Raw genomic sequence first — 14,173 nt, forward strand, 5'->3', positions numbered from 1 at the left:
TCAGTGATTCATGTTCATGTTATGTTTTGTAATGATGCCAGGATGCTTTTCTGTGGAAACCTGTCTAGTTGTTGTCCCTCTGGTATTTTGAATGCTTTTGACATCTTGCTCCCAGCTACTCTCTTGTCTCAGCATCAACACAGTCCCTCACCATCATATGGCTGTATGTGTATCCATCAAGTAGCCATAACACTGTCATCCCCACTGCTCTGTGACTAAATGACAAAAGAAGCTGCAGACTTCCAAAACTGTTCATGTGATTTTTCTTTCTGGAGAGCCTCTGAAACATGGACAGTGCAGACATAATATGCTCTGGTGCCTTATGCAGTGCTGATTTCTTTCTGAGGAATGTCTTTGTTCCTCCCTCATCACATAGTCAAAATATATGAACAAACTCATGAAGTTACGTGGCCAGGATAGGCTAGTTGTATGAAGCCTGTCCTATCAGTCATACTGAATGCCATTGACTGGAAATCTTTGAGGAAAAGACCAGCTTTTCATGAGGTATGCACATACTAACTGCCTATAATTTGCCTGTCCTTGGTTGGGGCATACAGATGTTACACTGCTGCTACTTCTACTGGCAAAATTATCAACAGGCTGTATGATGTGAGGCTTTTTGCAAGGACAAGAGTTGCTTTTCTCTGAAAACATTGATGGCAGCAAGCCTGAATAAGTAGTATCAAGAAAGTAGGCAAAAGGTAATAAAAAGGGGTAGATAAACTTTTCCTTGCAAAAAGAAATGTTTCCCAAGTTAACTTGCTTAAGAGGCATTGAAGTAAAATAATTTGTCCTATTTGGAGTGAGAGTTAGATATGTTAATTGATCTAAACAGATTTTTTTTAGAAAGATGGGGAGGCAAAAAAAAATGTATTAAAGGAGTAATGAAACAAAGCATAGTTTCTACTCCAGTACTGTTTTTACTATTGAGTGCTTACAATTTTTTGTAATCCTTTTCTGCTATTGATTCTGAGGCAATAGTTTGCATTTGGCAATTATGCCAAAAGCTGAACAATTCAGACTACATTTTCTTTATAGTCTGGGCTTCTTTTGAAGAATTCTCTTCCAGTTCTTCTATTTCTCTTTTACTGAGCTGAAAATGGTATTTATGGCTAGTTAACTCGAAATACTGAAAAATAAATAACATTGTTCCAAACAGAAAAATGTTTATATTGAACTTCCTTTGGGCAAATGCCTCACTGCCTGCAATAAAGTGACCACACTGACATTTTAAACTCTTGGATCTTATGTCTCTGCTCATTCTGTATAATGGGGAGATGAACAAAAAGCTATGCATGCACCTTATTGTTTCCTTTTCCTTTTCATATTCTCCTTATGGTTGTATTGAAGCAGTGGTTGAAATAGGTAGACCTACAATGCTATTGTGTGCTGGGCCTTCTGAATTACAGACAGACTGCTGTCCTAGAGAGGGATTTTGGATTTCTTGGTTTTCATGCCAACATTTCTGTATTTCAGCTTTGGCCACTGAATAAAGAAATATGTCTTGTACAATGAAGATGAAGAGAAATTAAATTTTTTTGGAAATTAGAGTTATTTTAGTTCTGTGATAGTACTTCAGCAGAAAGAATTCTTCAGGGCATCTTCAAATCTTCAGTGCAGTGTGGCTTGGATGTAGATGCTTGCAATGAAAATCTATCACATTAGGGCATACTTACCTCCTGCCTGCATGATTCCCAGTAGTTTTGTGATGAGTTATCTTGCAGAGTGGTGTAGGATTTTAATACAATAATCTGTACATTAGCAGGAGTATGTCACTCCAGGGTGAAACCATCCTGACCAAAAGAGGAGCCACAAATCCCAGGACACTACAATTCAGTAAACTTCAAAATTATGTAAAGGTAATATATTGGATTAGCTTAGATAGCTAGTGTGTTTTTATGAAGAAGGCTTATTTCCTTCTCAGTGTTGTGTTTAAACCCCAGTACAACTGATTCCACACCTTGAATATGCTGTAATGTTGTAAAAAAAAAAAAAAAAAAAAAAAAAAAAACTTGTAAAACTAGACCAAGTGTACAAGTAAGTCTGTTTTCTGGCATGGGGAGAGGCAGGCTGGTTTGGCAGGCTGGGAGTCAAGGGAAGACTGTGCAGAGCCTCTCAAACATGCTCCTAAACGCTTTTGGAGAGAGCTGGCAGAGCTGTGCTGGGCTTCATTTGTCTTTGAGCATGCTTCAGGATTAGATGTCTTTGAATGTTGCTGGCTTTGTAGGAGTACTGAACTCCTTACTGAAATTAATGATTTAAGGCTGTTTTACCATACTGCATGCTTCCTGATCAATATGACTATAGTTTTAAACAATTTTGGCATTCACTGATAATTCATAATTCATACAACTATGCATTTCAATAGTAATTTTGAGTGTTTTCCACTGAGTTTCTGGAGCAATTGCCAAAAAGGCCTGCTCTGCAGCAACATTTTTGGTTTGAGATTGGCATTAATACCTTTTTCTAAGCCTGAAAATTGCCAACTCACATTTAAGTTGAAAGTTGCCACTTACTTTTAGTGGAGACAGAGAATCCATTTTATTTGCTCTCTCTATGGGAGTAGTAAAAGAATGCTGCAGAGCTCTTTAAGGCAAATATATGTTTTCACAAGTTAAGGCCATTTTTTTGCCTTACATAATTTTGTTTTATGCTTGTATTTTGGTTGCATCTATCTGTGTAAGAATCCAAAATGATTTAAGCCCTCACAGTTCTCCCAGTGCTGGATATCTAGAGAGACTGGCCAGGCTGATGTATAAAACCACCTGGGAAATGTGGTCATTTTTCATCAAAGAAATTGTGAGCTTATGAAGGCTATATGAAAAGTGATAAAAGTGTTCTTCATTATCTATTAAAAAAGGGAAAAAAAAAAAAAAAAAAAAAAAGTGCACATGTCCTCAGAATAAATTTGCTTATTCTGGGCTTGTGCAACAGGGAAGCAGTCACTTGTCTACCTGTGGATTTCCTGTTCTGTCCCCAGTGAAGGATTCTCTGCATCGGATCTGTCCGACTTTGTGTGCATGCATGAGAGCCCATTTATAGCAGGAGAGGAAAAGCTAATCCCAGCTGAATTTCAGTCACCTTTGCCTTCTGGGATATATAGGCTTTCCCTTGAAGTCTGTACAGAGTCTGCAGTGCAGAGCAGAACTACTGGCTGCTTTGATACTTTTAAGCTTCTGCTCCATCAATTGTGTAGGCTTTTGGTTTATTTCCAAGTTCAGTCCAACATTCTAGTTTTGATCTAGAGACCCTGATGTTATTTTGATCTTTTATCTTGCTGTAACTTTGTTTCCTCATGTTTGTTCCTAGCAGTGAAGTTGGTTAGGAGCTTAATGATTATTTCAGGCTAAAGGTTGCAGTGAGCAGAGAAGAGAGGTTTTCAATTGAGGTGCACCATAGCTTGCATGTATTTTCCTGGATGCTCTGGCAGATCTGGTGCTTCACTTCACAAAATACTGCAATATCTTCCTTGCCTAAAACAAAGCACTGACATTTGTGGCCATTTTAGACACCTGGGTACTAAAAAGGAGTTGAAGAAAAGGGGTCTGTTTTATGAAGGGGGCAAGAAGATAGGATTTGATGGGCTTTGTGTGGATATTCAGAAAAGCAAATCTTTTAACTCATGAACAGCAGGAAAAACGGAAATCACAGTGTGCAGGGCATTCCAGTCAGTTGCTTGTTAAATGACAAAAATGGCACAGACAAATCTGGATTTTTGCATAAATGGAGTTGTGAGAGGGATTCAGAATGTACCTCTATTTCCTCAGGGAGGTATTTCCAGAATGCTTTAAACTGTTACTACATATTTTTTTATATTTGTGGGGGAACTTGTGCTTACAGGCAATTTTGAAGGTTGGTGCTAGTACTGCTAACTCATCTATTTGTATTTCTGAGGTAGATGGAAAGTGGTGGGGTTTACTCTGTGTACAGAATCAAAGCAAATGTATTTTTAAAAAGAAGCAGATTCCGAATCCAAATGAAAGTCACACTTTACCTTATGTGCTGTGAAGGTTTTATTTGGCTTACTGTGGCAATGAAAGTTCCTCTGCTTGTTCCTTGTCACCATTTTCAATGCATTGAGTGGCGTTTTTTCCCATCATGGAGAGGATTACATGTGGCAGCCTCATGTACACCTAACTCAGCTTCTGATACCCATTTTTTAATTAAGTTCCCAACTAAATATATACTTTGGAGGGTCACAAAGGTCTAATAAGGACGACAGGTCCAAGATAATAAGGTCAGGTCAAGCTACTCAGGATGAACATATCAGCAACATCCTCTACCTGAGGTAAAACAGCTTTTTTTTCTTGAGTTCTTTTACTAGTGAAAATATGGCAGTATTCAGGAGTATGACTAGGCTGGTTTAAATAGTGACACTTTTAACAAAGACCTCTCTAATCTCTTATAATTTCTGTGTGATGCAGATGACTTTTACATGAAACCTTAACACTCCTTTCAAATTTCCAATGTTCATATGAAAAGTGAGCTAGGAAAGTTTAAAAAAAGAAATTGAATTCATATGCTGTCATTTCTGCATTGCTGTATATGCACACAGAAACACAGCACCTGTAGGAACTGGCAATTCCTCTGATTTTGCTCTCTCTTCTCTTCTGCGTTTGCTTTTTCCTTTTATTCCTGCCCCTTAGAGCGCCAAAATGTTTGCATCAAGGTATTATTCTTGGGCAGGAGTTTCAAGCGTTTGATACTGCTATTGTTAGTGCTGTGCTAGGAAAGAAATGCCGAGCTAGAAAAGAAGCCCAGTAAGGACTTGATTGAACTCCCATAGGACTTCCATTGAAGATTCTCATTATCTTGTACAGACTTTAGTTCATTTTGCACGGTATTGGAGCCTTAGTGACTGCAGGGTACAAAGGCGGCTGCTTCAATTTAGTGCAAGGTGTATAGATGTTTGAATCAAAAAAGTGACATTTATGCATTTGTTATTGAGAAGTAAAAGGCCTTCATCAATTTAAAGTTTTTTATGAGTGAAATAATGAGATTTAATCAAAACAAGAACAAAGGTCCTTATTGATTCTATGATTCTAGCGAGATAAAGTGGTGAAAATTCAAATTCATTGGTTTTATCCTAAGTAATAAAATAGTCCTGAAACCACAATTTCTTTTCATGTGTGTGTCACTACGTATGAAGGAGTAATCCCATTTACGTGGGCAGATTTACTCAGGTATGCACTCAAATTATTTTAATAATTGGGAGACTTTATATATACATGTATCTTTTATTGAGTCCTGCTGCACTTACGCATGACAATGCTGGCTGAAGTTACAGCTGGGTAGATGACACTATTGTTAAGCTGAAGGGAGACTGGAGAGGAAAAATCATCTCCTTATAACAACACTCGAATAAATGCATATATCTGAATCCCTTAAAATCTGAAAATTAATACGTAGCAATAAATTACGTACTAATTGAATCGATTTCTGTACATGGTAAGGTACCAGTGCCCCAGCCCCTGTGTGAAAGCTGGGGAAGACGTGCCCCCTGCTGGCATCCTCCTCCTCCTGCTGCACAGCTGCCGGCCTCCCCGCCGGCCTCTGCCAAGACACAGAGACGCAGGTTGTAGTCCTGCTCCTTGATTTACCTGTCAGCCCTCTCCAGGAGCTATGAATTTCTTGGAAATATCCTCACTTAGCATCTTTGCTGCATTCAGTAAGTTAGAGCTCGCCTCAGCGGTGTATGCAGTTCATCAAGAAGGTTATTTGGCAATGACAGCAAACACAGCAATGTAAGTCTTCATCCAGAAAGCCACGGTGTGGTTGTCCATGGGTTGGTTGTATGCAGAAGCTGCAACTGTTTAGACCAAATAGGAAATTTAACAATCAAGGCAAACTGAAGACAGAGGCTATAGAAGAAATAAGGGATTATGAAGCTGGGGACCTTGTTTTTTTTTAGAATTTACCAAAAATGCGTGAGTAAATTGGTGCTTGAGAAATGAATCAAAGTGTCAGACCATCCCAAGTTTCTGTATAAAAACATTACATTCCTAGAACTTGGTTCCAAGCTCTTTAAAATAATTGGGAGTCCTTCCAGTGACTTTGGTATACTTTGGATCAGGCCCTCAAGTTCTTGAGACTTGCAGGAATTTAAGACTACGTCTAAATCCAAAAACCTAGTTTTTCCCAAGGATAGTTTGGATAATTTTTGTTTTGTTTTGTTTTTTATCTTTGGTTGGTTGCCATATATAGGCAAAAAATGTTTTTAGGAAGATAAAGGATGTGTAAAAAAAACAGTCTTATTTTATTACATAAATGGTAGAGTGGCAAAAAATACAGTAAACTATCCTTTATCCATTTGATCAATTTTATGGAATTATGTGTAGTTCCATAGTTTTTTTTCACCATTGATACATGCTATTCTCTGCAGAAATACATCAATACAAACACCTCTTCTTGTTTCATTTTTCTGCTTTTCTGTGTTGTCATGTTCCAGTCACAGTTTTGAATCTGCAGAATTTCAACACTTAGATGGGTGCAGTAGTACTCATAACGAAGCACAGTTTATGTTTCTTATTTAAAACCAAGTGTGTTTAAAATATTTTTTCTTTTCTTTCAAAATTTAGGTGGAAAACAGACCAAAGTATTATGGAAGAGAGTAAGTATCTTTCTCTTTTACGTATCTGTTAGCTGTATCTGAAAGTTGTAGTGCTAGAATTAAAAGCAAGCAAACACACGAATAAAAAACACCACCACAATGGAGTTCTGAAAAAAATATTTTCAAAATATCTCATTTTGCCTTTTACTTCAGCTGAAAGCTAAATACCGTGAATGCCTAATATTTTAGGGATGTTACTGTCCAGTACTTCTGATCACAGTGGACTGTGCCACTATTGCAGGCTGCGTGTTTGTGTTGCTTCTCTTAGGACAGTTTGGGAAGAAAAACAAACAAAAAGTGTTTTTTTCCTTTTATTTTGGTTGTCACTTTAATCTACCTGTGGTCCTGCATTGGGCTGGGGACGAGAGAAGCATTTTGTCACTGTCCCTGCCTTTTGAAGTATGTTCCTGTGCTTTCTCCACCCTAACACCCAGACCTGGTTATGGAAGTATGCATGTATGCTGCTGTGTGTCAAAATGCTATTCTCCCTGGTAAAGTCACAAGGTCCAAAATACCCTGAGAGTTGGTACATTTCTATTCTAAGACAGATAAAAGAATCACTAAAGTACAATTCCTTTGTGCTCAGCAGTTTTCTTGCCTATGAGTAGGTTAAAAGGGGCTGGATTCAGCATTGGCAAGGAGCTCTGAGCAGGTAGAGCTGAACAGAAAAGCCACTGCAGCAGGCACCCAGATCTCCTGGTTACACACCATTTGCAGAGCTGGCATTTGGCCTTTACTGCTGAGGCTTAACCCCTTATTGCTGGAGAAATTGCTTAGATCCTGTGTTCTATTTTTCTTCCATCCCAGACACATAATCTGTGTTTAATGATCCTTTCCTACTATCAAAAAGCTCAAGAGCCAGCAGCTTGCCCCTAATTACTGTAGTTTCATTTTTTAATGTTATCTTAAACAATTGGGAATTCAGATCTAGCCACCAAAGTACAACTGAGCCAAAGATAGTAAGTACCCAGCTAAGTAACCCATCACGCTGTCTCAGGCAGGATTTTAAAACTATTACCACAGTCTTTTACCGAGGCAGCTTCCAGCCTTTTGGCATGCTGTAGGTTTGTGGAGTGGTAGAGTTGGCAGGAATTGCAAGAAATCACCTTTGTGAGATCACATCAGTTATTGCCACTCAGAAAGAAGATTTCAGAACAGCTGACAAGTAATTGACTCAGTATTCAGTAGTGCTTGGAAAGAGAGTCAGGAATTTCTAGGGAAAGAAACAGAAAATAAAAATATATATATATTGCTGTATAAATCCATGGGGTGGCTGCATTTTAAGTAGTGCAGGTTGTTCTGGTTCCTCTCTCCCCATTCCTCCTCCCTCCTTTTTAGAGAACATACAGAAGAAATGAAAGGCAGAGCAAAGTGATGGGCAGCAGCACCTGCCATATGAGGAAAATAAACAGGCCTTCCTCAGTGGATGTCCAGGAGAGGGACATTCAAGGTGTCCCTCTCATGCTCATTGCACAGGATGCTGTGGATGCCAAAAGCATAGCAATATTGAAGGGTTTCCAAGTGAGGTTCTCCGATTCATGAAGGGTAAGGTCACAGCTGATCAGACACAACTTCTGGCTGAAGCAGTGATGGACAGACAGGGATGAGAAGTGAAAGTATTTCACTGTTTCCCACACTCTTTCTGTAAGCATTTATTGTCTGCTGCTGTCAGAGTCAGGAGAATGAGTTCAGGCGATCTCATACAATGTACAGCTGGTTTATGCCCTTGCATAAATATACCAAAAACATCTACAAGAAAGCGTGGACTACCTAATATTTACTATACGTGGTTAAAGAAATTTCGCAAGTGCTTCAATATCCTGTCCCAGTGGTTTCTTATACTGAGCACCAGGAGAGCTCTCTTACTAATATCTTACCTAAAACCCGCTTTATTTCATAATGAGCTTCTGGCAACAAATAGCCTGTGCTCATTATTTTTAACTAGGCATATGAATTGCCATGAGTTTACTGGTAAAGACCTGCTTTATTGGAACAGGCTGCCCAGGGAAGTGGTGGAGTCACCATCCCTGGAAGTCTTCAAAAGACGCTTAGATGTAGAGCTTAGGGATATGGTTTAGTGGAGGGCTGTTAGCGTTAGGTTGGAGGTTGGACTCGATGACCTTGAGGTCTCTTCCAACCTAGAAAATTCTGTGATTCTGTGATTCTGTGATTAAATTATTTCATCTAGGGGATGCTTGTTTTAATTTGGATGTGGCAGAATATGACTGTGTCCCTACCAGTACAGAAAATATGAATCAGTTTACATATATTTTAGTATAAAGTCACTATGGAAAGATCACCTAAACCTGGTATTTCCAACATTTATTAGTTGTGAAAAGACAACTTAAGAGAACAGAACAATTGCATTTACATCCAGAGTGTTTTTCTTCTCTTTCACTACCATGCCAGAGGCAGTATTAGAAACATGCCACTTCATATGTATTGTCAGGAAAGATAAAGTGCTTAAGGCCAGTATGTCTTAGTGCCATTTTTCAGAGACAGCATCAAAAATAGAAACTTTGAAAACCTCTGAGGAGACCCTCAGAGAATTATCAGCCAACAAAATGTGTGTAGAAGTTAAGACTTGAACTGCTGTAAAGCCTACATTTCTACTTAAGGAAAGATTATTGATTATTGTAAGTTTAATTGGGCATCCTAGGGCCTCTTTCTTTCTTAAAATAGCAATGGCAAAAGACTGTTTTGCTTTTTTCCAACACTGAATGAGGAACTGAAATAAAGAAAACAGAATTGTTCTCAACGATATTCTATATCTTCTTCTACTTCAATATGTACAGAATAGAATTTTGAGTAATTGTTGCCATTTCTCTGCTCAGTTTCAGCTACAAAATTAGGTAAGCAATGTTAATATAAGACCTAAAGCAAACCAGTAATAGGAATGACCTCTTATTTTAATTTTGTCATCTCCATTTTCAATAAAAATGATACCATTATTGCCCAATTTTCTATTCTGTCATAAAGCCTCTAGAAGGGAAACAAGGAAGAGACACATAGATTAGTAGAGGAGAAAAGTTGTGAAAAGATAGGGTATTTATGGAAAAAGATCTCTGGGGGACACCAAACTGTTCTTTGCTCTTCCTTCTTCACTTGCCCTGTCCTTGCATTGGCAGAAGGGATCGGTTTAAGGTTCAAATTATCACAAAGGTGTGAGACAGTGTTGTGTCCTGTTGCATGATTTCAGTTTTCCAATGGTTTCTTGGGTAGAAGGGGATGCATTTCTGGTTGAATTGTTTTGAAAGTCACGGCAATGTCTTTCCTTAGGTTTCATGGCATCATTTCTCGGGAGCAAGCAGATGAGATACTTGCTGGCGTAGAAGGAGCATACATTCTTAGAGAAAGCCAGCGGCAACCCGGCTGCTATACACTTGCTCTCAGGTAAATGCTGTTTTAATAGAGGTTTATAGTTCAATTGTAAATGTATTTAATGCAGGAGGTTTTGTGTCAGTGCCTTTTGAGTAATGTCTGTTTACCATGTCCACTGGACACTTCATGGTGTCAGGTTGGTTTTGCACCCTCTTGTCAGCAGTCTGACAATCGCAGCACTGCTATTATTCAGTCTGTGCTTTAGCACTTGTCTAGGAAATTCCTTTTCAGAAACAGACTATTCTTTTTCAACATTTTTGTTACCTAGAGTTGAGTGTTGCAGTGAGATAAACATGGAGCTTCTCCTTGAAAATTGTATGAGCTGGAGGTGAGGACAGAAGGGGGAATGTCCTGGCAGGGGACACAGACAGGTTATTCTCCAAACTCTGTGATGTGTTTTACACAAACACCAGCAACAATAGGTGATATTTAAAGAATCAGACTCTAGAAAATCCTCAAGTCCAGCAGCTGAGCAGCTGTCAAAGCCAGCATACCAGAATTGAATTTTCTTCTCCTAAGTGGAATTCAGGCTTGCTGGAGAAATACAGTGTGAACCATGGGATGCTTTTGCTCAAAGGTGGAGGACACTGCTACTCACCTCAAAAATTCAGGGAGATCCCAAGCTACAACCTCACTGCCTTTCACAGGTGACTTTCCTTGAAAATACAGCTGCTCTTGGTGTAGCTGTACCATTCAAAGCCTGTCTGCATGACAATCTTAAAGCTGCTATGAGTTAGTAGGAAAAGGACCAGATACCCTATTATGTTTTAGAATCATAGAATCCTAGAATGGTTTGGTTTGGAAGGGGCCTTAAGGATCACCTAGTTCCAGCCCCCCTTCCGTGGACAGAGACACCTACCACTAGACCAGGTCGCCCAAAGCCCCATCTAGCCTGGCCTTGAACACTTCCAAGAATGGGGCATCCACAGCTTCTCTGGGCACCCTGTTCTGGTGCCTCACAGCCATCAGAGTAAAGAATTTCTTCCTAATATCTAATCTAAATTTTCCCTCTTCTTTTTAAAGCCATTCCCCTTCATCCTAATACTACACCTCTTGACAAAGAGTCCCTCCCCAGCTGTCCTGTAGACCCCCCTTAGGTACTGGAATGCCACTGGAAGGTTTCCCCAGAGCCTTTTCTTCTCCAGACTGAACAACCCCAAATCCTCCAGCCCGTCTTTGTAGGAGAGGTGCTCCAGCCCCTTGATCTATCTTTGTGGCCCTCCTCTGGGCTCGCTCATCCATGTCCTTCTTATATCAGGGGCCCAAGAGCTGAACTACAGCACTGTATGGGCTGCTGCAGGGAAAGTTAACATCCCAGCCAGACCCACTACAAGCATTCCAGGTGGAGTCTCATGAGAGCAGAGCAGAGGGGGAGAATCGCCTCCATTGCCATGCTGGTCATGCTTCTTTTGATGCAAGCCAGGATATGGGTGGCTTTCTGGGCTGCAAGCACTCATTGATGGCTCGTACTGAGCTTCTCGTCAACCAACACCCCCAGGTTCTGCTGCTCAGGGCTCACCTCACCTCAGGGCTGCTTCCATCCATTCTGCTCCCAGCCATTGTTTGTGCTTGGGATTGCCCTGACCCAGGTGCAGGACTCTGCACTTGGCCTTGTTGAGCCTTGTAAGGTTCACAAAGACCCACCTCTGAAGCCTGTCCAGGTCCCTCTGGATGGTGTCCCTCCCCTCCAGCATGTCAACTTCTCCACACAGCTGTGTGTCATTGGCAAACTTGCTGAGGGTGCACTCAGTACTTGCTGGGGGTTTGACAAAACAAACTCCTTAGCAGTGTGTTACAATGCTTACAGCATTATTCTTTCTGTGGGACATGCACAACATAAAACTCTTCCATTTTCACCCTCCTGACGGTAAGCCAGAGTAGCAAAGATGCTCTAGGGAGTTATCCCAAGTGATATGGTGCTGACATCTTCCTCAGAGTTCATATCGATGTGCAGATGGTAGAGCTGGAAAAGCTGGTGAGTCATGCCAATTACAAAGTGTTGTAAATTAAAAGCAACTTTCGTCAGCTGAAAGAGAACAAATGTAATTTTTTAGGGTTTTTCAAAGACATTTCAAAATAAAGAATAAAAAGATCTACAAAAGGATGGGGATTATGGCAAACTCCCTGCTGTTTTGACACAGCAGCATGATTTCTAAGTCCATTGGGAAAATTATTTGTAGACTCAAAAACTGAATTTGATTATAAATTGGAAATTCATATGAAAAATGTGGGTAAAAAGTAAGAGACTTAAACAGTTTGATTTGAATGCACAACAAAGTATGCAGAAATATGCACATTTGATGCAATATAAGGACCATTCAACCTAATGTCATATCTTTAAATCCTTTAGTCAGGAGTAGGATTCCACCTTGGTGTTGTAGCAGAATGTGCTACTATATCACTTTGCTTTTTAATCCATTTTTTTTTTTTTAAACATAGCTTGCACCTACCATAAATAGGGCTACCATAAATAGGGCTAGCATTACCCCACAGAACATGAGGCATCTAATTGTGCCCGTGATTTAGGAGCTCAGTCTCCCTGCCTTCCTGTCAGAGGGTGGTTCAAACCACAGGGGTTTTAAGTTGTTTGTTAGAGGTGTCCACCTCTCTTCAATGAGTGATGACCCATGGCAATTAAGATTTTCCAGTTTCTGCACCTCAGAAACATTTCAGGATGGAACAGCCCTTAACACAATTATGCATCCCGGTGTAAGGTCATGTCAGTGACAAGATGCCTTTCCATTTGCTGTGGTAGTCCCTTTAGGATTTAGATTAAACCATTTATGTGTGCGTCACATGGCTTGTTGCAGACAAATTGGCCTCAGGTCTGTAGCCCACTCCATGTGATGTAATTAAATTCAAGTGTGAATTTCGGTTGGGATACCACAATGACGCAGTTGCATCATGTGCATATTCCATATGCAATGTAGATACATACACTCGTCATCAAAATTACCTCCTGTGTGTTTTGCCAGAGTGAATTCTTTCTCACACTTTTCCCTTTCTTCTCTCCCTCCTTTTTTTCTTTTTTTTTTATTTCTGGTACATGCAGATTTGGCAATCAGACCTTAAACTACAGGTTGTTCTATGATGGGAAGCATTTCGTTGGGGAGAAAAGATTTGAATCAATCCATGATCTGGTAACAGATGGCTTGATAACATTGTATATAGAAACAAAGGCTTCAGAGTATATTTCCAAAATGACGACCAACCCCATCTATGAACACATTGGATACGCCACTTTGCTTAGAGAGAAAGTGTCCCGGAGGTTGAGCAGAACAAAAAATGAATCAAGAAAAGCAAGTGTAACAAGTGAAGAAAATACCCCAGTTGAAAAGGTATGTATTCAGTTTAACATTTTGGCAGTCAGTCATTCTATCAAATGTAAAAGAAAGTCTTTTATCTAAAGACAATTTAATATATATTTTTATATACGTCATCAAGTATTACTATCCCACTGAAATGTTTATATCCTGTTAATGTGATCTTGGCTCCCAACTAATATTTGACTGGAGCCTATGATGAAAGCTTTCTAACAAGTAACAAATGCAAATGTTTTCATTGTGTATATAAATGTATATGCATATATATATACTGGCTAACTGCAACTGAAATTGTTCACAAGTTACATTTCTTCATCCATGTATACTCGAGCGTATTCCACAGTAGGTCTCTGATTATGAACCTGGTTCCCATCGACCGTTCACCATAGCTCAAGTTTGTTATCTTTCCATTCACAGTGCAAAGCTCCTCTCTTCTGCCAAGGCCTTGGTTTGTGGGTCTGAAATTGGGGTGTCATGTGTCTTCCTCCTCCTCTCACTTTCCTCATTTGAAATGGGCTTTCTTTGATATCCTTCTCTCATGCGCTCATATTCCATAGCATTGTATGAAGTCAACTGCATGAAGTTTAACAAGGCCAAGTGCCGGGTCCTGCACCTGGGGCGCAATAACCCCAAGCAGAGCTACAGGCTGGGAGAGGAATGGTTGGAAAGCTGCCAGGCAGAGAAGGACCTGGGAGTGATGGTGGACAGTCGGCTGAATATGAGCCAGCAGTGTGCTCAGGTGGCCAAGAAGGCCAACGGCATCCTGGCTTGTATTAGGAACAGCGTGACCAGCAGGGCTAGGGAGGTGATCGTCCCCCTGTACTCAGCTCTGGTGAGGCCGCACCTCGAGTACTGTGTT

The 14,173-nt window shown here is 40.0% G+C and overlaps 1 protein-coding gene across 1 annotated transcript in view; it reads left to right on the forward strand.

The window, feature by feature from the left end:
• Positions 1-14,173, forward strand: part of CHN2 (chimerin 2) — a 163,898-nt gene that overhangs the window by 82,506 nt on the left and 67,219 nt on the right. The window contains exons 4-6 of the mRNA XM_084511120.1: positions 6,579-6,610; positions 9,890-10,003; positions 13,044-13,329. Of these exons, the coding sequence (XP_084367246.1) occupies positions 6,579-6,610; positions 9,890-10,003; positions 13,044-13,329 (432 nt within the window). The remainder of the gene's footprint in view (positions 1-6,578; positions 6,611-9,889; positions 10,004-13,043; positions 13,330-14,173) is intronic.

The sequence above is a fragment of the Aythya ferina genome (assembly GCF_964211825.1).
Source record: "Aythya ferina genome assembly, chromosome: 2".
Taxonomy (NCBI): Eukaryota; Metazoa; Chordata; class Aves; order Anseriformes; family Anatidae; genus Aythya; species Aythya ferina.